This window comes from Xiphophorus couchianus, chromosome 1, assembly GCF_001444195.1.
Source record: "Xiphophorus couchianus chromosome 1, X_couchianus-1.0, whole genome shotgun sequence".
Taxonomy (NCBI): Eukaryota; Metazoa; Chordata; class Actinopteri; order Cyprinodontiformes; family Poeciliidae; genus Xiphophorus; species Xiphophorus couchianus.
Window position 1 is genome coordinate 141,917 of NC_040228.1, and position 24,620 is coordinate 166,536.

Consider the following 24,620-nt stretch of genomic DNA (forward strand, 5'->3'; position numbering starts at 1 on the left):
TGACAATTAAAAAAAGACAATGTTTTTCTATAAAACGTTTTTGTGCTAGGATGAGGTGCTTTTTCTGTTAGGATTTGTTTTTTTCTGTTAATTGGTTCCTACCCCTTGATTGTCTACAGGTGTCCCATGTTTCCCCCGGATTATCTCCCTGTGTATTTAATCCCACCTGTTTCCACTGCTCTCTGTTGGATCCTTGTCATGTCATGTCACTTGTCGTGTCCCTCTCCTCCTTGGCTAGTTCTGTTTCAGTTGCTACCAGTGTTTGAGATCCTTGCCTTAACCTGTGCTGACTGGACTTTCGTACTTTTTGTTGTCACCAGTAAACTACCAGTTTCACCATAACCTGGGTCCACCGCATCAATCCTCACCACCTCAAACCACATTTCATGACATTTTTAGCCATATCAAAATTAGTGTTTTTTTGCAAAACTGTAATGGAAACACTTTTTTCACATCACAAGTCACGTGATAAATTACCGGATGTTACTGCTGGCAGAAAAGTCAACAGGAAGTAGTTGGAGGATGATGTCACTTATCACACGAACAAACTTATTACATGTGATTTTAATGACATTTTTAATTTAATGTGAACACCGCAATTGCGAAATTGTGGGGGGCCGGCTTGACATTGGCTGAATATCAACAGTTTTCTCAACATTTGTAAAGGAAACGCAGTTAGTGAGAGAATTAACAGCATGGCTTTTCCAAACCAAATGCAATCCAGCAATGTTGGAACTTTGCTACAAATCTTAGAACAATCTTTTTAATGGTCACAATTTGGTGTGAAGTGAACACACAAATTATAATTGTATTATAACTGTTATAAAAACACAAATCCCAAGAAAGCAAAACTGAAAATGTAAAATAGTTAAGTTTCTAAAATATTTTGAAGTATCTACAACTAGAATATTAAGAGTAAAATAATTGTTACATAGCTATAGAAGGCCATGTGTTCAAACAGAACTATATATTCTGTCATTAAAATAATTGTCTGAAAACCATCAGGTGAATAAGGTATATTGAGAGCATACAGCAGCCTCATGACTATGAGTACAGAGGTGTGTGGTGTGAAATGGACAAGTTTTTTTAATGAGAACCACACAGTAGTATAGTAGTATAGCCCTTTATTCTCAAACGTTATGGGGGGAGGAGAGTAGAGAATGGATATTTCAACTGCCTGAAATAATCTGTTCCCCCTCCATAACATGGGAACAAATTAATTCAGCAACAAGTCTTTAACTGTGTTTATTCCTTTCATCATCAACAATAAATCAAGTACGTTTGAAAACATTTGCTCTGTATATGCCAGAGTTATGGGGGGAGGAGGAGAGAAAATGGATATTTCAGCTGCCTGAAATAAACCATTCCCCCTCCATAACATGGGAACAAATTAATTCAGCAACAAGTCTTTAACTCTGTTTATTCTTCTTATCATCAACAATGAATCCTGTGAATTTGGTAACATTTGATCATTATTTGACAAAGTTATGAGGGGGGAACCATATATTTTAGTAACCTGGAATAATCCGTTCCCCCTCCATAACATGGGAACAAATTAATTCACCAACAAGTCTTTAACTCTGTTTATTCTTCTTATCATCAATAATAAATCCTGTGAATTTGGTAACATTTGCTCATTATTTGACAAAGTTATGAGGGGGGAACCATATATTTCAGCTGCCTGAAATAAACCGTTCCCCCTCCATAAAATGGGAACAAATTAATTTACCAACAAGTCTTTAACTCTGTTTATTCCTTTCATCAATAATAAATCATGTAAGTTTGGTAGCATTTGCTCTTTATTTGACAAAGTTATAAGGGGGAACCATTCTGGGAATCAACAATCACCACCACTGGACTTTAGTGGTAATAAATGTTTTTAAACTCTAAAAACAATCTATATCATACTTATCTCATAGACAAAAAACACATGAAAACTGTTGAATGCCCACTTTCTAGGTGATCTACCCACAAGAGAAAAAAGTCTTTGTTCTTGAATCCACTGCTCTTTAGTGTTTTTTTATCTATTCATGACTGGACTTTTTTTTTCGGAATTGCACAGCGTTGCTGCGCTACAGCAGACACGAACTTCTGGACCTTTGGAGCTACAATTTTGACTCGGTGATCGCCGATCTCCGACTCATCCCAGAGATCTCCAGAACACCGGAGGCTGCTCACTTCTCCCGGCCGGGTGGAAGGGTACGCAAGCCGCGACGAGAACGTAAACAAAGGCGGGGTAAGCGTGGAGGGGTGCGAGCTAGGTTAAAGCTAACACCACACCGGCTCCCTTTACCCAGCATTTTCCTCGCCAATGTCCGTTCTCTGGCTAATAAAATGGACGAGTTACGACTATCCATCACGAGTGACAGACGGATTATTGACTCAAATGTCATGTTTTTCACCGAAACATGGCTAAACAACAGCTGCCCGGATAATGCTATCCAGCTAAGTGGACGCCACACACACCGAGCCGACAGGACAGCAGATGACTCCGGCAAGACCAGAGGCGGAGGTTTGTGCATTTATATTAACAAAGCTTGGTGCACAGATTCTGCTACTACCAAGAGTCACTGCTCACAGAATGTGGAGTTTTTAATGGTCAAATGCAGACCTTATTACCTCCCAAGGGAATTCACCTCAATCATCCTCACTGCAGTGTACACCCCCACCCCCGGATGCTAATGCCAAGCTAGCCATGAAAGAACTCTATGCGGCTATTAGCAAACACCAAACCAAATACCCCGAGGCTCCTTTTATTGACCAAACCAAATACCCCGAGGCTCCTTTTATTGTTGCAGGTGATTTCAATCACTCCAACTTGAAGACAGTTCTTCCCAGATTCCACCAACATGTCTCCTGCCACACCAGAGGAGACAAGACCCTGGACCATGTCTACTCCAATCTGGCTGGAGCCTACAATTTGACACCCCTCCCCAACATCGGACAATCAGACCATCTCTCCCTGTTCCTCACACCTCGGTACTTACCACTCATCCAACGTGTGAAACCTACCGTGAGGACAGTAAAGGTGTGGCCAGAGGGCTCAGACGCTGTGCTCCACGACTGGTTCAGGAATACAGATTGGACTATTTTCCACCATACAGACTTGGATCAGTACGCCTCATCTGTACTGAACCATATTTCCACCACCATAGAACGTGTCACCACCTGCAAACGCATTACCATGTACCCCAACCAGAAACCCTGGATGAACCGAGACGTTCGTCTCCTGCTGAAGGCCCGCAACATCGCCTTCAGGTTAGGGGATGCACAGACTTACAGTACAGCCAGGGCTGAGCTGAAGAAGGGAATCAAGAAGGCCAAACATCACTACAAAAGGAAGGTGGAGGATCATTTTTCTAACACCAACCCCCGACGTATGTGGCAAGGCCTTCAGATTCTCAGACTACAAGAACCCCAATACCACCCCCGCTTCTACTGATGTCTCCTTCCTCAACGAACTTAACAACTTCTATGCTCGTTTTGAGAGAGGGAATACCACAACTGCAACCAAAGCAGCTACCACCCCAGGCCAACAGCCACTGACTTTCCTCCCCACTGACGTAGGAGCGGCTCTGAGCAGGATTAAATCCCACAAGGCTGCAGGTCCTGATGGCATACCTGGACGTGTCCTCAGAACATGCTCTGGGGAGCTGGCAGGAGTGCTGACGGACATCTTCAACCTGTCCCTGGCCCGCGCTGTGGTACCGACCTGCTTCAAGTCTACCTCCATCGTCCCAATCCCCAAGAATCCCAACCCAACCAGACTCAATGACTTCCGTCCGGTAGCCCTTACCCCCATCATTACCAAGTGCTTGGAGCGGCTGGTCCTAGCACACCTCAGATCCTGTCTCCCCCCCACACTAGACCCCCACCAATTTGCATACAGGCAGAACAGGAGCACAGAGGACGCAGTCTCTATAGCGCTGCACTCTGTCCTTTCTCACCTGGACAGTAAGAACACTTACGCCAGACTGCTGTTCTTAGATTTTAGTTCAGCATTCAACACTGTCATCCCATCACAACTCATTACCAAACTCACAGACCTCGGCATTAGTCCACTCATGTGTAACTGGTTGCTCGACTTCCTGACCAGTCGACCTCAACATGTCCGGCTGGACAACCACTTCTCATCCACCATCATCATAAACACCGGAGTGCCACAAGGCTGTGTGATGAGTCCCTTCCTCTACTCCCTCTTCACCTACGACTTCAGACCTGTCCATGGCTCTAACGCCATCATCAAGTTCGCAGAGAACACCACGGTGATCAGCTTCATCAGAGATAATGTCGAGGCCGCTTACAGGGAGGAGGTAGACCGTCTGGCTGAGTGGTGCGACAAAAACAACCTGCAGCTGAACACCGAGAAGACCAAGGAGCTTATCGTGGACTTCAGGAGGAACGCTGACCCACATCCACCCATCCACATTAAGGGGACAGTGGTGGAGCGTGTGGACACCTTTAAGATCCTGGGAGTCCACATCTCCGAGGACCTGACTTGGACGACCGGCTGCTCCAAACTCATTAAGAAGGCGCATCAGCGCCTCTTCTTCATGAGGACCCTGAGGAAGAACCACCTGTCCTCAGAGATCCTCACGAACTACTACCGCTGCATCATTGAGAGCATCTTCACCAACTGTATTACAGATTAGTACGGGAACTGCTCTGTCTCCGACCAGCAGGCGCTGCAGAGGGTGGCGAAAACTGCCCAGTATATCGCCGGGGCACCGCTCCCTGCCATCAAGGACATCTACAGGAAGCGGTGTTTGAAAAGGGCCGGGAAAATCACAAAGGACTCCACTCACCCAGCACACACACTCTTTTCCCTCCTGCCCTCTGGGAGGCGTTACAGAAGCCTACGGACCAGAACCACCAGGCACCTGAACAGCTTCTTTCCCACAGCTGTCACGCTTTTGAACGCCTCCTGACATAAAACATAAACTATAAGGACTGTACACCCCTATCCTCTCATACAACAATAACACATGGACTATCCTCACACACACACACACATCACAGACTGTTTTCTTCACACACACATACAACCTGTAAATTCTATCTGCCATTATTTATCTATAATCCATTCCCTAACATTCTTGCATAATCTGTATAATCTGTGCATATAGCTCCCATATTTATATTTATACACAATATCTATATCTCTTTGTTATAACCCCTTATAGTCCATACATACATAGTCTTGTACATCTGTACATAAATATTTATATCTCGTAGAGCACCTCTGGATAGATGCAAACTACATCTCGTTACTTGTGACAGTGCAATGACAATAAAGTTGAATTCTATTCTATTCTATTCAATGGGGGATTCAAAACAAGACATCCAGAAATGCTTGCAAATCACAAGGTATGGTTAAAAATTTAAGTTTAACTCAAGTATGTTTAATTGGCCAACCTAAAAACAATCAGTTATAATTGCAGTTTACTAATTTGTATTTGTGAACAAACTTAGCTCATACTCATAGATTAAACTCACAGCACCAGATTGTTGTTATGGTAACAAAACAATCTAACTATGAATATTGTTCTTTGAACTCTTACAAAGTAAACTTGTCAGCTCCTTAAAATCTCACATTTAAATGTTAAACAATTTAAAATATTTTAATGTATGCATGCTGAAACCATTAAATCAAATTCAATAGGATTGATAATTCCAATAAACAAATGTTACATTTATGTATCTGTGGCCTGTGTTAAAATACTAGCATTTATGGGGCCCCTAAAGACCTGGGGGGGCTTATGGAGCTGCTGACTTAATTTGAATTAAACAGAAGTGCAAATAATTGGTATTAAATTTAATGTATTTTTTGATTGGTTGTTTTTAAGACTAGTTGTGGGTTTAAATGGCGTTTCACTGACAATGTTTTCCCGTAATATGTAATTACCCAGTAATATTTTTACTTTTTCTGTCTACTTAACATCTTTCAATACAAAAACATGGTGGACCTCCTCAGTGCTCTGACCACCGGGCTTAGCAAGTTTTCTGGGGGAAACCCTGTAACATGTTACAGTTAGGTTACAGAATCTGTCAGTAGTTGGTCTCATCAAGTTTTAGCAGGTTTGCAAACTTTCCATGTGAATGCACAAAGATGTGCTGTTAATACAGGGTAAAGATTTTGTTCACCATAGAGGCTCCTAAATATCCAGTCAGCTATCTTCCTTCTGTCTCCTCCATCTTGCTTAAGCTTCTGGTTTTATCTCAATCTTGATGTTTATGTTGATGTTTTTTTTGTTTTTTTTATTGCAGTCTTTCAATTCCTCAGCCTGCATGAGGTTTGGAAGAGTTTTGAAAACGTATTCCTGCTTGATAGGTTTTGTAAAACGTTTCTGACCATATCTGTCAAGTTTTGAACTTGAGAATACGGGAAACATCGCTGTCTGGTGCTGCTGACTGGCGGAGAGGGGGCGTGTAATGTAACAGAGGGTATTAAACTACTGTAAACGCGGGGACGCAGCATAATATGGCAACTTTGAAGGATGGCGTTTCCAATGTGTTTCAGTACTTTCTGGGCCAGCCCAAGTCTTATTGGGTTCTTAGGCAGATTTTAATTTGAGGCCCTCATACCAACCTAACACCAGATTTTTATCGTTCATAAAAAGCTAGTAGGTATGTATGACCTACCTACTAGCATTAGCAACAGGTACAGTGTAATTTGCTTATATTGTACCTGCCACAGCTGCTGTTGAGCTGTGACCTCTGCACCAGATCATCATCATCATCAGCCTGATCTCCAGCTTCTGCCATATAAGGGTAAATCTTCCTCCTACATAGTGTCAGATTGTTGTGAAACCCAAAGCAGCGACACGATGTGAATGATACATCGATTTGTTCAGTGACTAACCTGTCTGTCAATCACCCCTGATGCCCCACCCTATCCAAACTATGCCACTCCCCGATCCTGATTTACCCCACTGGACTTGGATTCCCTAGTTTAGACTCTGGCCTGTCTGACTTTGAAAAAGTGTTCCACAATAAACAGAAGCCTGTTCTGAATTCACTTCTCAGTCACTGCATCTGTGTCTGAGTCATGTCAGTACTTATGCTATTATGGCTGCTGATCTTAATCTTATAGGATTAGTAAACTAAAAAGAAATTAGATTTTGAAATGCAGAGTGGCATGAAACTTAGTAATATTATTTTAATTATTTGAAAGTAACATCAACTGATAAACCCCAGCAGTTAACAAGTTTCATATGTTATATTTCCCCAACAATGGCAGCAGCCATCATCAGGAAATGATTATCATATTATTTGTCTAACATCTATAAAAATAATGTAGATATCAGCTATTTTCTTGTTTCAAAAATATTTAGTTTGTATTATTAAATGGCATTTTAAATTATATATATATATATATATATAATCATGCTTGCTTGGTGCTCCTGGGGCCCTTCTGGTGGTGTGAGGGCCCTAAGCAACCACTTAACTTGCATATGCCTTGGTCCGGCTCTGGGATGAAGGTGAACATGTGAAGAAAAGTAATTGAATATCAGTTCAGTAAATTGGACATGCCAAATTTTATCATAAATGATGAAGCACACAACATATGCAGCTTTCTTTAAGCTAAGAGGTTTCTATTTTATTTATATTTTCATCCTTTATGTGCTAACTGTAATCTGTCAAAACCTCTGACAGGTTTCAGCATAACTTAACTGTTTTATGTAGTATTTTAAACTTTAGCACCAACAAAGCATTTTACTGAAACACGTTGAAAGTGTCCCAGGTGTGTCTCTTCATATGACACCTGACCTGACCTCATGGGGCTGCCTCACACTGAACTTGAAGGCATGTTGCTGTAAGTGCATATGGCGTGTATTAATGTCACGTCGAAGGAATTACCGTGACGGTCTTGATGCGACCACTGCCCCTAGTGCAGGTCCAGCCAGATCTGTTGAACAGGAGGCTGCAGACCTCCCCCTCCATGCAGGGAGCCATCTCACACCACTGACGGCTCCGCACGATTCGCGCTGGGAGGGCAAAAAAGGCAAGAAGCCAAAGAGGCACATTAGACAGACTGACAAAGCTGGACAAAGATGTTCAAATGTCAACTTTTCCTGGAACAAGCCAAACTGTTTTGAACTCGGCAGGCTGAAAAGTTTCTGTGGAAATGGATGTGTTTCAAATCCTGATGTATTTTAATTAACTTCTTGTAGAACTTGCATGTCTGAATTGCCTGTGGTAGTAACCTTTACAGAGCAGATGGCAGTCCATAAATTACTCTATTGCTAATGCTAGCTTTCATTACAGCTACACTGAAATGAGTTTTTTCCCTTTTGACATTTTGTGGAAGTAATTACCCCTGAAACCTCTTTCTGGTTCAATCTATGAAATTTTTATTTTATAGCGCACCAATGGTGTTTTTCCTATGAGGCTGAACTGTACAGTCTGTTTTCTGAACATGCAGTTTCTCAAATCCACCCACCCAGCTCTGTGTGAGGAACACTTCCAACATGTTCAGCACAGTTTTTATAACACTTGCACTGTGCTAATACATTTTTGGTTATTTTCATAGGTCATGATGTATTGGTGGGTCATTGCTCATGCATTTTCTGTTATTAAAAAGAGACAAAAAATGTTTTGTGAATTTTACAGTATATATTGAGTTTTCTACAAAGGTCTAGATTCCAGATAATAAAAATCAGTAAATGAATGAGTCATTAAGAATATGCTGCTTTTCTGTTTACTATACTTCAATTATTCCCAGGTGAAAAATAAATATACTAAGCATGTTAAATTTTAGCATACTTGAAGCCAGACTGATCATCAGTATACTTGAAGTGTTATTTTGGAGCAACAAATGTATTTTAATAGTACTTAAATTGTAGAAAATCACAATTTAGATTCAGATTCATTTTATTCATATCCCAATTTGGGCAATTAATATTGCAGCAAATACAGACGGCTAAAAGACAAAGTATCAAAGATAAAAAAAACAACAACAACAACAAAAATACTATAAGCACATAAAATACAGATCAACACATAAAGGAAAGAATACAGCAGTGTATTTCATTATTGGCCAACAGTTGCTACACTATATCAGGTGCAAGTCCCCCTACCTTGTCCTGCATTAAAAAGAGATATTGCTGTAGGAACAAAGGAGTGCTTGTACCTGTTACTTTTTATATAAGGAAGTCTGAGCCTGATGCCAGAAGGCAGAAACTGGAAATCGGCATGTAAGGGATGAGAAGTATCAGCAATAATGTTTTTAGTTTTCCTAATGATTTGTTTTTTACACAGTTCTGTAAGTGAGAATTGTTCAACCCCTAAGATCTTATTGCTAGTATGTATTACTCTGATAAGGGCATTTTTTGGTCTAATACTGAGATTTCCAAACCAACAGAAGAGGGAAAAGGTCAACACAGATTCAATATATGATCTATAAAATAGGGTCATCAAGGATTTATCAACTTGAAACTTTATGAGCCTCCTTAGACAGAATAATCTTTGCTGGCCCTTTTTTTGTACGTTTTCTGAATGGCAGGTAAATTTTAACTTATTATCCAAAATAGTCCCAAGATATTTATAGTTTTCTACTGTCTCCACTATCTGACCTTTGATTACTGTTTGATTTGTGTTATGGGGTTTAAATTTAAAGTGCACTAAGTGTACTTTCACATACTTGTTTGGAACAACTAAAGTTATACTTTGTAAACTGTTAAGTATGTTGCTTTTAATGTATCATAAACGTGCTTGATTAGTATATCTTAAGTGTACTACTTTTGTGATCAAATTACATTTAAAATATATTTAGAATGTATTTTAAGTATATTGGCATTAAATATTTTATATATTAGTAGTGTGATCACAGTATGCTCAAATGACACTTTTGGTTTACTATAATTGCTAATGAAGTACACTTTTTAGTTACTTAATGTCTTTTATTATTCTGCTTTGCCACTTTGTACATTACATTCTTCATACACACTAAAGTACTGCAAACATATCAGGCTACCAGTACGCAGAAGGATCAATTACAACACGCTTTCTGGCTGAAAAAAATTACATTGTATAATCAATATATTCATATTTTTCAAGAGTACATTGCCAATATACTATCAGAGAATTGTACAAATTGTCAATATATTAAAAGTTTACAGACAACATGGTTATGAAAATTAGTACAATAAAACAATAGGTACACTTTAGAGGAATTGTGAAAAATATTTCACCAAGGACAGAGTATTGTTTTAATTCAATGTCAGTATTTCTGTATTACTGCAGACAAACTGACATTTCTAAATCCTGAGTACAGTGAGGATCAACGACAGAACAATCCCATTCATTTCACAACTGCACTTTACAGAAACCTACAAAAAAGAACAACAGAGCAATTAAACAGAGAAAGCACTTGTATTTAAAGAGTAAAGAAAAACGGCAAAGAAAAAAGTATGACTTACAATTTTAGAACATTCCGGACTCACTGTGTATGTGGCATCATCAGAACTGATGACGATTGGGACCGGATGCCTGGGGTGAATAAACAATTCTAGTGACTTCTGTAGCGGATAGTAGACTAAAGTAAATTAAGAATTTTCTAAATTAAGTATGACGCAGATTGTTTGTGGATGTTTGTCTGTTTTGATTAGCATTTTTTTTTTGTTTGTTTTGTTATTTTTTGTTTAATGGTATTTACAATTTGTAATATATTTTTTTTTTTGTTGTACCTCTTGGGCTGCCGTAATTAATGAGGGCAGGCCCTTTAAAAGCTGGTAGAATCGTCGTGTCAATCAATGACTTGAACTGTCAAGCTGAATAGTGTTAAGGAAAAATGATTATTTTTAGTGCTTAATACAGTTAATCTTACGACATGTGTAAAAGGTATAGTCAACACTCTTAGTTTGAACAGGGCTGTGTTGAGCATTCAAAATTAAGCCAGATGGGCAAGCACCCACAGCACAGGAGGCCATAAAATTAGCATTCCCGGCAGGGCAGAGAGACTTTAGATTTCACAGGTATCTGTGAAGTCTTATCTCAGGATTGTTCTGTACTCAGAATGACCGTGGGAGCCACAGGGGGTCAGGGCGCAGCGGTCCGCTCTTTTGTTTTGCCAGATACCAGATGGCCCTTTGATCTTTGCCGTAGATCAGGGGGAGTTCCACGTTTCTCTGAGTGCTTAAGGGAGTTTCCAGTTGGTCAACAAGAGGAACGCCTTGAGTGCATAAATTAAATAGAAAAACACCTCCTTACTATAAGATTACGTGTCAGGAGAAAAACTACAGAGAGCGGCCAACATTTTGCCTTTTTTTACATCGGCTCTCTCCAAAGACGCGTCTTTGCTTTTTTGTTCGTCTTTGTTTTGTGTTTGTCTGTCTTTCCCTTGTCTGTCTTTGTTTGTATAAGGTAAACAATGTATATCTCAGTTCCTCTGCAGCTTTGTTGATTGATTCATGCATTGCTTTGTATGGAATTAAACTCTGTGATCTGTGACGTCAACGCGCTTTGTTGTGGTTTCACTTTAGCGCACGCCACCGCCTGATGAGGATCCGGGAAGTTTAAGGAGGAAAGAGCCAAACGTTTTGTCCAAAGTTAACATTAAATTATCCTCCTTTTAATAATAGCATGAAGAAATCAACACTTAGTGTTCCCCAGTGAAAGCAGCGAGGTACGTTTTGTGTTTGTATTGTAAGTTTATGTTTGTATTCTAATATTTGTATATGTTTTAGTTTTCACGGTGACTGTGGTGATTCTGAATCACCCGAAGAAAAATAAAAACGCTAAATTCACCCGTCGAGACTGGCTGGTTAATTCAACTGCTGGGGAGCTGCTACAGTGTAAACTCGAGGCTTCCGTGTGTCGCCTTCCATTTGACGGTGAGACGTTTGGATCTGACATCGGCCGAGGTTTGGCGCTGCGTCGGAGTCAACGCCACCATGAGGAGCTGTCTTCGTGGTGGATCCAAGTTAGCAACAGAAACTGAATGTAACAGATGACCACTGGCGCGGTGAGAAATTGACTGATCAAACAACGCGGAAATAACTTGGAAACGACGTCACCTGAATATGTATGAAATTAAATGAGTTCAAGGACTATGTTTGGTCAAATTATATGCCAAATTACTTATAAGGTATGTGTTATGTGCTCCGGCACATTGTATTTATTTCTGTCTATTTTTTTTTCACTTGGATTATTTTGTATAGAAGTTAGTTGTATGATTTTTGTTGTTTAATATACTTTGGAGTTTTGATAATTCTTTCTTGTAATTGGTCCGTTAATTTGTGACGCCTTTGGACCGCCTATAAATAGGCTGGGTTGCGCCAGGTAAAGGACGCCCTCCCAACCAACACCGAGGATGCGTTCTGACGCGGGGCGCACGTCTCCAGCCTGCCACACGGTAGTTTTTGTTAGCTGTTTGTTTGGTTGATGTTTTTTTTGTTGTGATTTTTGACCTGGTGGGACCGGTTGTCCTGTTTTCGATTTTTCTTTAACAGTAGTTTCTTTTTTCTTGTAGTCCGGTACTAGCAGGGGCTTCGACGGCCCTGTATAGGGTTGGCCCCCTGCTGTACCGTTTTGTTCTTTTTGATCGGCTCATCAGGTCCAACTTTCTGTTTATACTTTGGGATTTTTGTGTTCTTTCTTTTTTGGGACACGGGGAACCGAGGATTTAATTCTCTTTTTTCTTCACAGAAAAATCAAAAGAAGCTCATCTTAAAGAAAAGGTCGAGAGAATTGAAAATAAAAATTACTTTTGAATCCTCATTTTTGTCTTCGTGTCCTCAAATATGTTGTGCCCTTTGTGGACGTAACAGTATGCAATTAAAAAAAAAGGGAAAATATCAGAATGGTGTTTTTGTAACTAAATGTTACGTTTGTGGGTTTAATGTCACTGTAAGGTTTTAGAGTTAAGATGTCACTGCCACGTGAAAAAGGACTTTCTGCTGAAGATGTGTGCACTGAAGAAAAGCCAAAAGGACAATAGTTTTTTACAGGTCCTCGCACAAGAAAGTTAACTGAAAAGGGAGAGCAGTACAGAGAAGCAGAGTCTACAAAACAGATAAAGGCATTTCTTAAATCTTATGCATCCTGGAAACAAATTGCCAGAGAAGCCAGGAAGAAATTAAAGGGTTTTTGCTCTCAGGAAAATCTGGATGAAATAAATCAGCAGATCCAAAACAGTCTTGATAAAGTGAAACAGAATTATGAGTTTCTTTAAATACTCCAGATATTGTGCAGAAACTAGATGCCTGTACTATACTAACAAATGAGATTTATGATCTTGTGTGTAAACGTTTAGAAGGGGGTATTGTTGAAGAAAAATTTAATCAAGAAGTTGAAAAGGAAAGGGTGCGAGAAGTTTTAAATAGAGACGAATATCAGTCTGTTTTTGGAGGCGGGGTACACCCTGGAGATGTCGCCAGTCTGTCGCAGGGCAATACAGAGACAAACAACCATGCACACACACACTCACACCTAGGGAGAATTTAGAGAGACCAATTAACCTGATAGTCATGTTTTTGGACTGTGGGAGGAAGCTGGAGTACCCGGAGAGAACCCATGTTGTTTTTATTATGTTTAGTTAGAGAGTCAGTAAGCTTGAATGTGAATGGAAGCGTCATGAGTCCCAGATTATGGCAGAAATGAAGCAGAAGGAAGCTGAAGTGCTACAGCAGCTTGATGAGGAGAAGAGCAAGTTAAAGGGTAATGCAAACAGATATGGAAGTTAAAATGGCTGCAGCTCGGCTTGATGTTTATAGCAGACTTGAAGATGGGGTAGAAGGGGAAAATCTTGATTTTAAGCCTGAGGTTAAATCAGTGCAAATTTTTAAAACACCCAAGAAAGTCAGCTGCAAGGGCTGCATCAATTCTACCACCTTAAGCTTGCTCTGAGATTTCTGCAGTAATCTTGGCTGAAGCCTTAATGAGCTCATTGAGTTTAAGTCGCCTTCCTGTTCCTGAACCTGCCATATTCTCAGGTGACCCTTTGAAATGTGTGGACTTTAAGATATCATTTACAACTTTAATTGATTCAAAATCCATCTCTGTTGGGGAAAAAATGTTGTATTTGAAAAGTAATCTCTCTGGAGAAGCCCGAAAGGCTGTGGAAGGTTTCTTTTACAGAAGCTCTGAGGACGCATATGAGGGTGCTTGGTCAGTTCTACAGGACAGATATGGGAACCCATTTGTAATTCAGAAAGCATTTAGGGATAAACGTATGTCATGGCCAAAGATTGCACCAAATGATCCATTGTCTCTCAGAGATTTTGCTGACTTTTTGAAAAGTTGTGAAGAGGCTATGCCTCAAGTAAAAGGACTGTCCATCTTAAATGATTGTGAAGAAAATCATAAGATGTTGAAGAAATTACCAGACTGGGTTGTATGTAAATGGAGTAGAGTTGTTGAAGTTCTTGATGCATGTGGAGAATATCCATCTTTTGAATGTTTTTCTAGATTTATACAAAAGGAAGCACGTATAGCATGTAATTCTATTGCTTCTCTATTTTTGTTAAAGTCTAAAACTTCTTCAAATTATCTCTCCAGGAAAGCTAAGGCTTTTAATACCAGTATGGAGTTCAAGAAACTGGTCATGTTCTGAAATCTAAACTGCCTTGCTTGGTTTGTACAGACATATCACACAGTGTTGCTAAATGTCCCAAATTTGCAGTTAAATCAATGGAAGACAAAAGATCATTTATATATCAGAACCATCTTTGTTTTGGATGTTTAAGGAAAGGCCATTTATTGATTTTTTTCTCTGATAATTATATACGGTTGCCGCAAGCATACACGCATGACTTCATTCCTGTTGATACAACTTGCATACCAAGTAGAAGTACAGCATTACAGTGGCCTCACCTTAAACATCTGACTGGCAAAATGCCTGCTTTACAAGACTGTGAAGTAGGTTTACTCATTGGTTTTGACTGTCCTTCTGCTTTGGCTCCCTTGGAAGTTGTTGTTGGTGGGGAAAATGAACCTTTTGCTCAGAGGACTGCTCTTGGTTGGAGTATTATCGGGGCAGCCAATCCACATTTAGATCGGCAAGGTAACCAAAGATTTGTACAGAGTGATGGTGACAGAAATGCCCGCTCCATTGGCTTCTGATGTTTTAAGAGTTTTGGAGTTGGATTTCAATGAAAAGGGTCCAGAAGGAAAATGTGTTTCCCAAGATGACATTCGGTTTATACAACTTCTGAGTGAAAATATTACACAGAAAGACGATGGACATTTGGAGATGCCCCTTCCATTTAAAACACCCTGCCTTCCTGTGTTGCCAAATAATAAGAGGCTGGCTATTGTTTGTTTACAACATCTAAAGAGGAGGTTAAAAAGAAATGATCAGTTCAACAATCATTATAAAACATTCATGGAGTCAATCATTAGCTGTGGTGATGCTGAACTAGCTCCTGAGACAAACATCAATGATGGTTGTGTGTGGTACTTACCTCATCATGGGGTGTATCATTCAAAGAAACCAGATACGTTAAGAGTAGTGTTTGACTGCTCAGCTAAATTTCGTGGTACCTCTTTGAATGACACTTTGACTGGTCCAGATTTGATTAACTCTTTAATTGGAATCCTTCTGCATTTCAGAAAAGAAGCTGTTGCTATTATTTGTGACATTGAAAGGATGTTCCACCAGTTTTATGTTTCATCAAAGCATTGTTGTTACCTCAGGTTTCTATAGTGGGAGCAAGGAGATTTGGAGCCTAAAGAATTTCAGATGAAAGTCCACCTTTTTGGTGCTGCCTCCTCTCCAGGCTGTGCTAATTTTGGTCTGAGATATTTGGCACAACAGCAGAGATCAAAGTTTCCAGCTGCAGCAGCATTTGTGGAGAATAATTTTTATGTTGATGATGGGTTAATAAGTGTCCCTACAACTAATGATGCCACCACACTAATAACTGAAGCGCAGAAACTGTGCAAAGAAGGTGGTTTGAGACTCCACAAATTTAATTCCAATAGGTCTGAAGTTCTAGATTGTGTGAATCCATCTGAGAGAGCCACAAGTATGGTTTCTGCTGATCTCAAGCCTGATTTAACACTTACTGAACATACTCTAGGTATGCGATGGCATGTCAAAGGTGACTGTTTGGGCTTTCACATTGATCTGAGGGACAAACCTGATACACGCCGTGGTATTTTGTCAGTAATAGCATCTCTATATGATCCGCTGGGATTTATTTCACAATTCATTATGAATGGGAAATGTATTTTACAAGATCTGTGCCGCAGAAGTATTGGATGGGATGACCCTCTGCCTGAAGACTTACTTGTACGGTGGGAGAAGTGGAAGTTTAGCCTTCAGGATGTGAAAGGGTTAATGATACAAAGATGTTATCATCCCCAAGGATTTGGAAAAATTGTTAAAACAGAACTACATCACTTCTCAGATGCTAGCAGCCTAGCATATGGTGCATGCTCTTACCTCAGATTTGAGAATGACAAAGGTGAAATTCATTGTGTTTTAATCATGGCTAAAGCCAGAGTTGCTCCTTTGAAAATTACAACCATTCCTCGTCTCGAGCTTACAGCTGCAGTGGTTGCTGCTAGGTTGAGCGTTCTGTTAAAATCAGAACTTGACATGAAGATAGACACTGAGTTTTTCTGGACAGATTCACAAGTAGTGTTATATATTAATAATGAAGTGTGACGGTTTCATGTATTTGTGGCAAATCGGGTCCAGATAATTAGAGCGAACATAAATCCAAATCAATGGAATCATGTTGACACCACTGAAAATCCAGCAGATCATGCATCAAGAGGGTTATGTGCCTCTGAGATTTTAACTACTAATTGGTTGAACAGTTTTGGAGTCGGTGGAAGAGAGAATACCTCCAGAATATTTCCATTAGAGAAAAATGGCATGTAATTCGGCGCAATCTAAAGGTAAATTATGTAATTGTTAAAGAAGATTTTCTCCCAAGAAATAGGTGGCAGTTGGGTCGTGTTGTGGAAACAATGGTTGATAGTGAGGGTTTAGTTCAAAAAGTGAAGTTGAGAACAGGAGAACAAAGATCAGGAAGGGATTTTATCTCTTCAGTTCAGTGATGGAAAGACCAGTGCAAAAATTGGTGGTGTTATTAGAAAGTGACTTGTAAACTGAATGTACACAGGCAAGCATGTTTTAAACAATCTGCATGGTTTTAAGGGAAATTTTGAAATAATGCATGATTTTTTGGTAAAAGTTCATGCATTATTGGTGGGAGTGTAACGGATAGTAGACTAAAGTAAATTAAGAATTTTCTAAATTAAGTATGACGCAGATTGTTTGTGGATGTTTGTTTTGATTAGCTTTTTTTTGTTTGTTTTGTTTAGTGGTACTTACATTTTGTAATATTTTGGGGGGTTTTTTTGTTGTACCTCTTGGGCTGCCGTAACTAATGAGGGCAGGCCCTTTAAAAGCTGGTAGAATCTTCGTGTCAATCAATGACTTGAACTGTCAAGCTGAATAGCATGAAGAAATCAACACTTAGTGTTCCCCAGTGAAAGCAGCGAGGTACGTTTTGTATTGTAAGTTTATGTTTGTATTCTATGGTGACTGTGGTGATTCTGAATCACCCGAAGAAAAATAAAAACGCTAAATTCACCCGTCGAGACTGGCTGGTTAATTCAACTGCTGGGGAGCTGCTACAACTTCTTTACCTGTTTATGTCAGAAGTAGACAAATAGTCAGCAATATCATGGAATCATTTGATGCTGGCATTAACTATGAAGTTGTTTTAAGTGTGGACTTAAGGGAGACAAACTACATTAAAATCTTTCCATGCACGATCTGAGCACACTGATCCTTGGCAGGGTGGTGAGGGGGGCTGGTGGTGCCCATTTCCAATAGTCAACAGATGAGAGGCGGGGTTCACCCTGGACAGGTCACCAGTCCATCACAGGGCCATGAACACTAATAATGAATAATAAGTATGAAAGAGAAATGGTAGAATAACAAAGGGAATAAATTCTGTCAAATTATTTTCAATATTTTTACATATGTTAAGCATATATTTAAGGATTTAGTGTTTGAAACACACCAGTTTTTGCTGTTAAAAATGTAACCTGCTGCTCAGTGTAAAAAAAATAAAGCCTTACACCATGAAGACGATGTGGAGGATCAACCTCAGAGCTCGTGCGGTGACCTGAGACAGGAAAGTCTTTAGGTTTTCTAATACCTGATCCCAGGCTTCCTCTTTCATCTTAATTTGATTAGATTGCAAAAATATGTTGAAGATAAAAACAATGATGAACAAGTTATAACAACAGCCTCACAATATCAAAGTCTCTTTGGCATACTGAGCTCAGTATACCTTCATAAACCAGGTTAAGTTTATAAAAAACAAACTATATTAAGTCGCAACAAACTGAGCCTTCATGCAGTTGCAACATAAACCTTATGACTGATAATGTCATTAAAATAATCATAAAAATCACAACAAAATTGAAAAAATAACTATTACTGCTAAACAATAACTAAACAATGTACTGCATTGTTTATAATTAAGTGAAGATAATTAGCATTTTGAAGCAAACTTACCACCAGCTAGCAACACATTGAGAACCTTCTTCCTTTTGTGACCAACATTTAATTTCCATCCAGTTCTTGTCCTGTTGTGTTATTTAACTCAGACTAGGAGCTCACCAGTTTGAATTTACCAAAACTACTAACTATTATCTCTACCTTTAAGGCAATTTTGTAGAAGTAAAGATGGCGAATTTGAACAGCATCCCCTTTCGTCCCCGCTTCAAGACTGTTCTTCTTTATATGGCGCTTTTCAAAAAAACTGAAAGTGTGCATTACCGCCACCATCTCCTCTGGAGTGTCAACTGGAGCTAATGGCGTTCAGTAATAGATGGATCTTACATCATACATCTGAAAATGGATTGGGTAAAAATAGCTTCTGTGTTTTAGTTAAAAAACTGAAAACAACAGATCATATTTGGAGAGATGTAAAACTGAAGGTACCTGCTACATTTAGTGTTAAGGACAAGTAATGATTTTGTTGTAGAACCTCTGTCACTAAACTGTCAATGTTTGATGTTTTCAGGAATGAGCATTATTACTTTGTTAAACATCCTGACATCAAGTTCAAATATAAGGATTGTTCATTTCTTTTATTCTTTGCCATTTTAACAAAACAGTGAAAGATTATTAAGGCACCTCAAAAGGCATCCTTCATTAGCCTAAAGTATACGCTGAGATGTAATTTAAAATATACTGAAATTTCAGCATTTTAATAATTTACTATTAAAGTAAGCTTTAAGTGAGCATATACTATTTTAAAACCTACACAAAATATTTTTAAAAGCATATTGTTTCATTGGTACACTTGAGGAAATATATATTTTGTTCACTTCAAGTATAATTTTATTTAATATATTTCTTAGTGTATTTTGGTACAGTTATATTTAGGTGTGTCTAATGTTACAATATCAAAATTGGTACAATGCTGTTAGTATACTAAGTATATTTTTATATGTAGTACAATTAATACTTTAAATGTACTTAAGTATGTTTGTATAAAGTATATTGTTTTTTCACAGGGTTATTACCCAATAAAATGCCTTTGTATATGTATATAAGATAAGATAAGATTTATTTGTCATTGTCATCAACAGATTGAGATTTGCTCGACTCGAGTTAAGATGCAGGTTATGTGTATATACATAATATACAAAGATAAAGAAATAAATAGTACAAAATGAGAAATAAATAGACATCAGAAGATGGTTGCAGCACCTGGAGGTGTCGCAACAGAATCTACATTTATAACAAAGTGGTGTCAAGAGCAGACGTTCTTATGCCTTTGAATTTATTGCCATGATTGCCATCGGGTAAAAACTGTTTTTTAGGCGATTTGTCCTGGTTTTTATTGCTCTGTATCTCTTGCCTGATGGCAGCAGCTGGAAGAGACCATGGCCAGGGTGTGAAGAGTCATTTAAAATGTCCAAAACTTTCTTGTGGAGCCTGGAAGTGTAAATCTGTTCCATAGTGGGGAGGGGGCAGCCTATGGTTCTCTCTGCTGCCCTAACAACCCTCTGAAGCACCTTCTTGTCAGTAAGAGTTGGGCAATATGGACTTAAAAGTTTTATCACAATATTTTGTGGTAATACTGTGATAACATTAAAAGTGAGGATGAGAACTATTTATTACTTCTTTTTTAGATAATTAGCTCTGGCTGCATGACATACCAATCATTGAGCCACACAAAAAAAAAAATACTCCTGAAAAACATTCACACGTGCATACGCTTTTTTATGACAACACTCAAATAAGAAATGTAATTTGTATCTCTAAAATGAAGAGAGTAACTTCATGTAATCATATTTTGAAATTTATTGGTACACATTTCTTGAACAAGCAATGGAGAAAAAATAATAAGCTTGACAATATAGTTTTAGGGGTTTTTAAACACCACTAATAGGAATTTATCGTGACAACATTGAGTCGAAGTCTTATAATAAGAAATTTATCAGGATAAATGATAAATAATTTGACTTGGAAGAGTGGGGTGTTGTAGTCAAATTGGTAATTTTTTAGGAAAATTAACCAATTTACCTTTTTTTCTAGATGCGTACTACACATATGCCTGTGTACACATGATATGCCTATCATGGTGGCATAGTAGTTAAGCCATGTAGTCCTGGGTTCAAATCCTGAGGGCCTTTCCACATGGAGTTTGCATGTAGACCTAGCATCCAAAAGGTCCCAGGTCCAAAAGCAGAGCTAGGTCAATTAGTAACTAGGAATTTGATGGTCTATGTGCATCACTGTTCTTAGAATTTGTCCTTTCCAATTCTAAGAATCCTCCTTTGATATCAGTTGATCAATATCAGTTGATCAAGTTGACCCAAATTTCTCCACAGCTCCTGTTTCATTACCTTATTTAATTACCATTAAGTAAGATAATTAAAATCACATTTGAATAAGTCTGTTTAAGAGATAAATCATTAAAAAGTTGCCGGGACATCATCCTCCTACCACTTCCTGTCATCTTCATGGTTTTATTAACATCCGGTTGTTGATCATGTGACTTCTGTGATGTGAAAACAGTTGCAGTTTTTATTTGCATATTTCTGCTAAGCAAATTTTTTGCAAAATGTCAAATTATGCAATTATACAGTCAATTGTGCCAGAAAGTGTGTTTCATTGATGAATATTTATCACTTTAAACTACTTCTTCCTAAATAACACAGCTCTATTCCCAACACCTGCTAACATACTCACTTAAGTATGTTGTGATTTCTTAAGAGATGTCAGGATCTTGGCTTGTTTGAGTTTGTTTTGTTATTATTTATTATTATTTGTGTTTCTTAGTTCTATTATTTCTGCATTGTTTCTATTTTTACTTCAGTTCCTTCTTACTGGTTCTAATTATTTTATTTCCAGTGTCTAGTCCTTTTCTTAGTTACTCTTGTCTTTATTATCCAGCCATCCATCATTTTCTGTACACCCTTGTCCCTACTGCCAAAAGCAAGAGGGCGCCGGTGTTTGAGGCTTGCCGTCTGACGCTTCTCCTGTTTTGCCTTTGTCTGCTGTCCGCTTTTAATTTTATTACAACTGTAAACTCTGATTGTGTATAATTGCCAAACATTGCTGGACATTGGAGCCTCGACTGGAAATATGTTATCGAGGACTCATAATAAAGACAAAACCTCGGCCCTGTTGTTGGGCATTCCAGCTCACCTGTGTTGTTCCTGGACTCTACCTTTCTGACCGAAGGGAGCTCACCGCCGTGGAAAGCGCAGCAGTCGGCTAGTACGATTAAAGGCTGCTTTGCGGCGCAGTTTCTCAGCCTCGTTCAGGATGTTTGGGCTGGTGCCTCGCCTATCCTGGCCATTCCATGTGTTGGATCCTGTGGATGCCTGTCTGATACCAGTCGGTGGAGGCCAAGAGTGGAGTATTACAGTCCCGTTGTCCCTGCGCTTCTCGGCCCTGTAGATGTAGGGTGAATCCTAGCAACCTGCGGCCTCTTGGCCTGGACACCAGCTCATGGTGTAGACCCTCCGATTTCTGCCAGGATCGGTTTGGTTAATGCCAGGTCGCTAGCAAATAAAACTTTTGTCATTAGGGATTTCTTTTCCTCTCAAGGATTAGATGTTTTATATATAACAGAATCATGGACAAGTGGTTTGTGTGACTCCAGCATTTTTAATGAACTTGTACTGCGGAACTGTGGCTATTTTAATTCTCCAAGGATGGCGGGCTCTGGTGGAGGAATAGTGACTGTTTTTAAAAGTTGCTTTACTTGTAAACAGTTGCCTCTGTGCGTGAAACTTGGTTAAATGAGATCACTCGGGCTGACAGGAGAGACTGTCGCAGAGCTGAACACAAATGGAAAAAGGACAAATTACAGGTGTCGCTCCAAATATTGAAAGAATGCTGGCGCCATTATCAAAGGATTGTAAAAGACGCCCAAAGAAGACACCTGTCGGTTCTGATTGTATCAAACAGTCACAATCCTGCTATCTTATTTAAAACTATTAACTCTGTTCTAGATAATCCACATAGCGGTTTTATGGAGACTTCACCTACTGTATGTGAAAGCTTTTTACACTTTTTTAATGAGAAAGTCGCTTCTCATTCGACCCTTCAGTCGTTTAGTCGTTGTGCTTGTTCTGCTGTTTTACAGCTTTGAATGTGTGACCTTGCAATCATTGCAACAGGTGGTTAGTCACTTAAGGCCAGCTGGTTCTCTCGATGATGCTATTCCTCCCCAATTATTTAAAGATGTTTTTCTTACTATATGTCCTTCTGTCCTTGCTCTTGTAAATAGCAGCTTGTCCTCAGGCGTTGTTCCTGAAACTCTGAAACATGCAGTTCTGCAGCCTCTACTTAAGAAACCAATTTTGGATCCTACTGTTCTGGCAAATTATAGACCTATCTCTAAACTGCCTTTTATTTCAAACATTCTTGAGAAGGTAGTCTATAATCAGCTAATGGCTTGTCTTAATGAACATAATATTTTAGAGGTTTTCCAGTCTGGTTTTAAACCATTTTATAGCACAGAGTCAGCTCTTTTAAAAGTTTTTAATGTTATACTTTTAGCAACTGATTTTGGTGACTGTGTTGTTTTGGTGCTGTTGGATTTATCACTGCTTTTGATACAGTTGATCATGGCATCTTACTTTCATGTTTGGAACAGTGGGTGGGCATTGGTCACATAGCTCTGGATTGGTTTAAATCTTATTTGGCCAAGCGTACTTTCTGTGTCTGTCTTGATGCCCATAGGTCCCCCTCTGCTCCACTGTCACAGGGCTGAGTTCTAGGCCTGCTTCTTTTCTTGTTGTACCTCCTTCCTCTTGGCTCTATTTTTAGAAAATATGGGATTGCTTTTCATTGTTATGCAGATGACACACAGATATATTTACTACTAAAGAAGGCAGACTCCACCTCTCTTAGGTCTTTGTTTTTATGTCTGGAAGATTTGAAGGCCTGGGTGGCTGTAAATTTCTTGAAACTTAATGAAGATAAGACAGAAGTAGTAATTTTTGGCAGATCCACTGTAAATTCCCTGACCAATCCCGGCTCTTTGGACCAGTATGTCAAGCCGGTTATTACAAATTTAGGGGTCAAGATGGATGTTGGTCTTAAGCTGGAAGCACACATTAGAGTTGTTGTAAAATCCAGCTTTTTCCACTTAAGGCAGCTAGCCAAAGTAAAACCTATTATTTCCAAATAGCACTTTGAAACAGTGATTCATGCATTTGTGACCACACGGCTGGATTACTGTAATGCACTTCATATAGGAGTCAATGATTTCTATATTTCCCAGCTTCAGAGGGTACAAAATGCTGCTGCATGTCTTTTAACAGGTACACAAAAATTTGACCATATTTCCCCTATTTTAGCTTCCTTACACTGGTTACTAGTACATTTTAGGATTCATTTTAAAATCCTTTTATTTGTTTTTAAAGCTCTTAATGGCCTTGCCCCTCCTTATCTGTCTGAACTGTTACATTCTTACACACCCTCCCGTTCCCTCAGGTCAGCTGATCAGCTGCTTCTGAAGGTGCCAAAGACAAAGTGCAGCTCAGTGGGAACTGTGCTTTTTCTGTGGCAGCCCCCAAGCTATGGAATGATCTTCCTTTGGGCATAAGACAGACCTCTTCACTCGCTGTTTTTAAGTCCCTTCTTAAGACCCATCTTTTTTCTTTGGCTTTTGGCACAATCTGAGAGGTTTCACTTTGTTTTATTGTGTCTGTATATTAATATGTATTTTATATTCGATCTTTTCTATTTACTACTTTGGTCCTGTCGGTGTATAAAGTGCTTCATAAATAAAGTTGGTATGGCATGGTACTGGGGTCAGGAGTGGTGCGGGTGACTATCTCCAACGAACGTTTTGGGTGAGAGGCGGGGTACACCCTGGAGATGTCGCCAGTCTGTCGCAGGGCAACACAGAGACAAACAACCATGCACACACACACTCACACCTAGGGAGAATTTAGAGAGACCAATTAACCTGATAGTCATGTTTTTGGACTGTGGGAGGAAGCTGGAGTACCCGGAGAGAACCCATGTTGTTTTTGTTATGTTTAGTTATTTTTGTTAGATTCATTTCCTAGTCCCCAGGCCCTATGTCTTTTGTTCAACATTCACTCTCCCTGTACTTAAGAACCTCATTCTCAGTCACTCCTCACTGGTTCCTCCCGTTACAACCCCGTCTGAC

At 39.2% G+C, this 24,620-nt stretch overlaps 2 protein-coding genes and 1 long non-coding RNA gene across 8 annotated transcripts in view; 2 read left to right on the top strand and 1 right to left on the bottom strand.

Annotated features, from left to right (window-relative positions):
• tafa5l (TAFA chemokine like family member 5, like) overlaps positions 1–24,620 on the bottom strand; it is a 120,974-nt gene that overhangs the window by 39,036 nt on the left and 57,318 nt on the right. For 4 of the 6 annotated variants that reach the window (XR_003593631.1, XR_003593625.1, XR_003593653.1 and 1 more), the window contains exon 3: positions 7,861–7,988. The exons of 1 other annotated variant lie outside the window; for it this stretch is intronic. Coding sequence is in view for 2 of the 5 variants with exons in the window: in XM_028003265.1 (XP_027859066.1) it covers positions 7,861–7,988 (128 nt within the window). In the remaining 3 variants the exon portion in view is untranslated. Of the gene's footprint in view, positions 1–7,387; positions 7,471–7,860; positions 7,989–24,620 lie in introns of those variants that run through there. One more of the 6 variants, XM_028003180.1, reaches the window with a different exon arrangement.
• Positions 1,754–3,880, top strand: LOC114135555 (uncharacterized). Its single transcript, XM_028002972.1, has 2 exons — positions 1,754–2,746; positions 2,780–3,880. Exons 1-2 carry the CDS (start codon positions 2,696–2,698, stop codon positions 3,440–3,442), a joined length of 714 nt encoding a protein of 237 aa, XP_027858773.1. The 5' UTR covers positions 1,754–2,695; the 3' UTR covers positions 3,443–3,880.
• On the top strand, positions 11,578–12,094 carry LOC114135922 (uncharacterized). Its single transcript, XR_003593699.1, has 2 exons — positions 11,578–11,626; positions 11,688–12,094. It is a non-coding gene; the product is annotated as an uncharacterized LOC114135922 (long non-coding RNA).

Bases quoted from the DNA above. Each gene is read 5' to 3' on its own strand.
- LOC114135555 (XM_028002972.1), top strand. From the start codon at position 2,696: ATGAAAGAACTCTATGCGGCTATTAGCAAACACCAAACCAAATACCCC. The intron at 2,747-2,779 runs GCTCCTTTTATT...AAATACCCCGAG, and splicing joins ACCAAACCAAATACCCCGAG to GCTCCTTTTATTGTTGCAGG.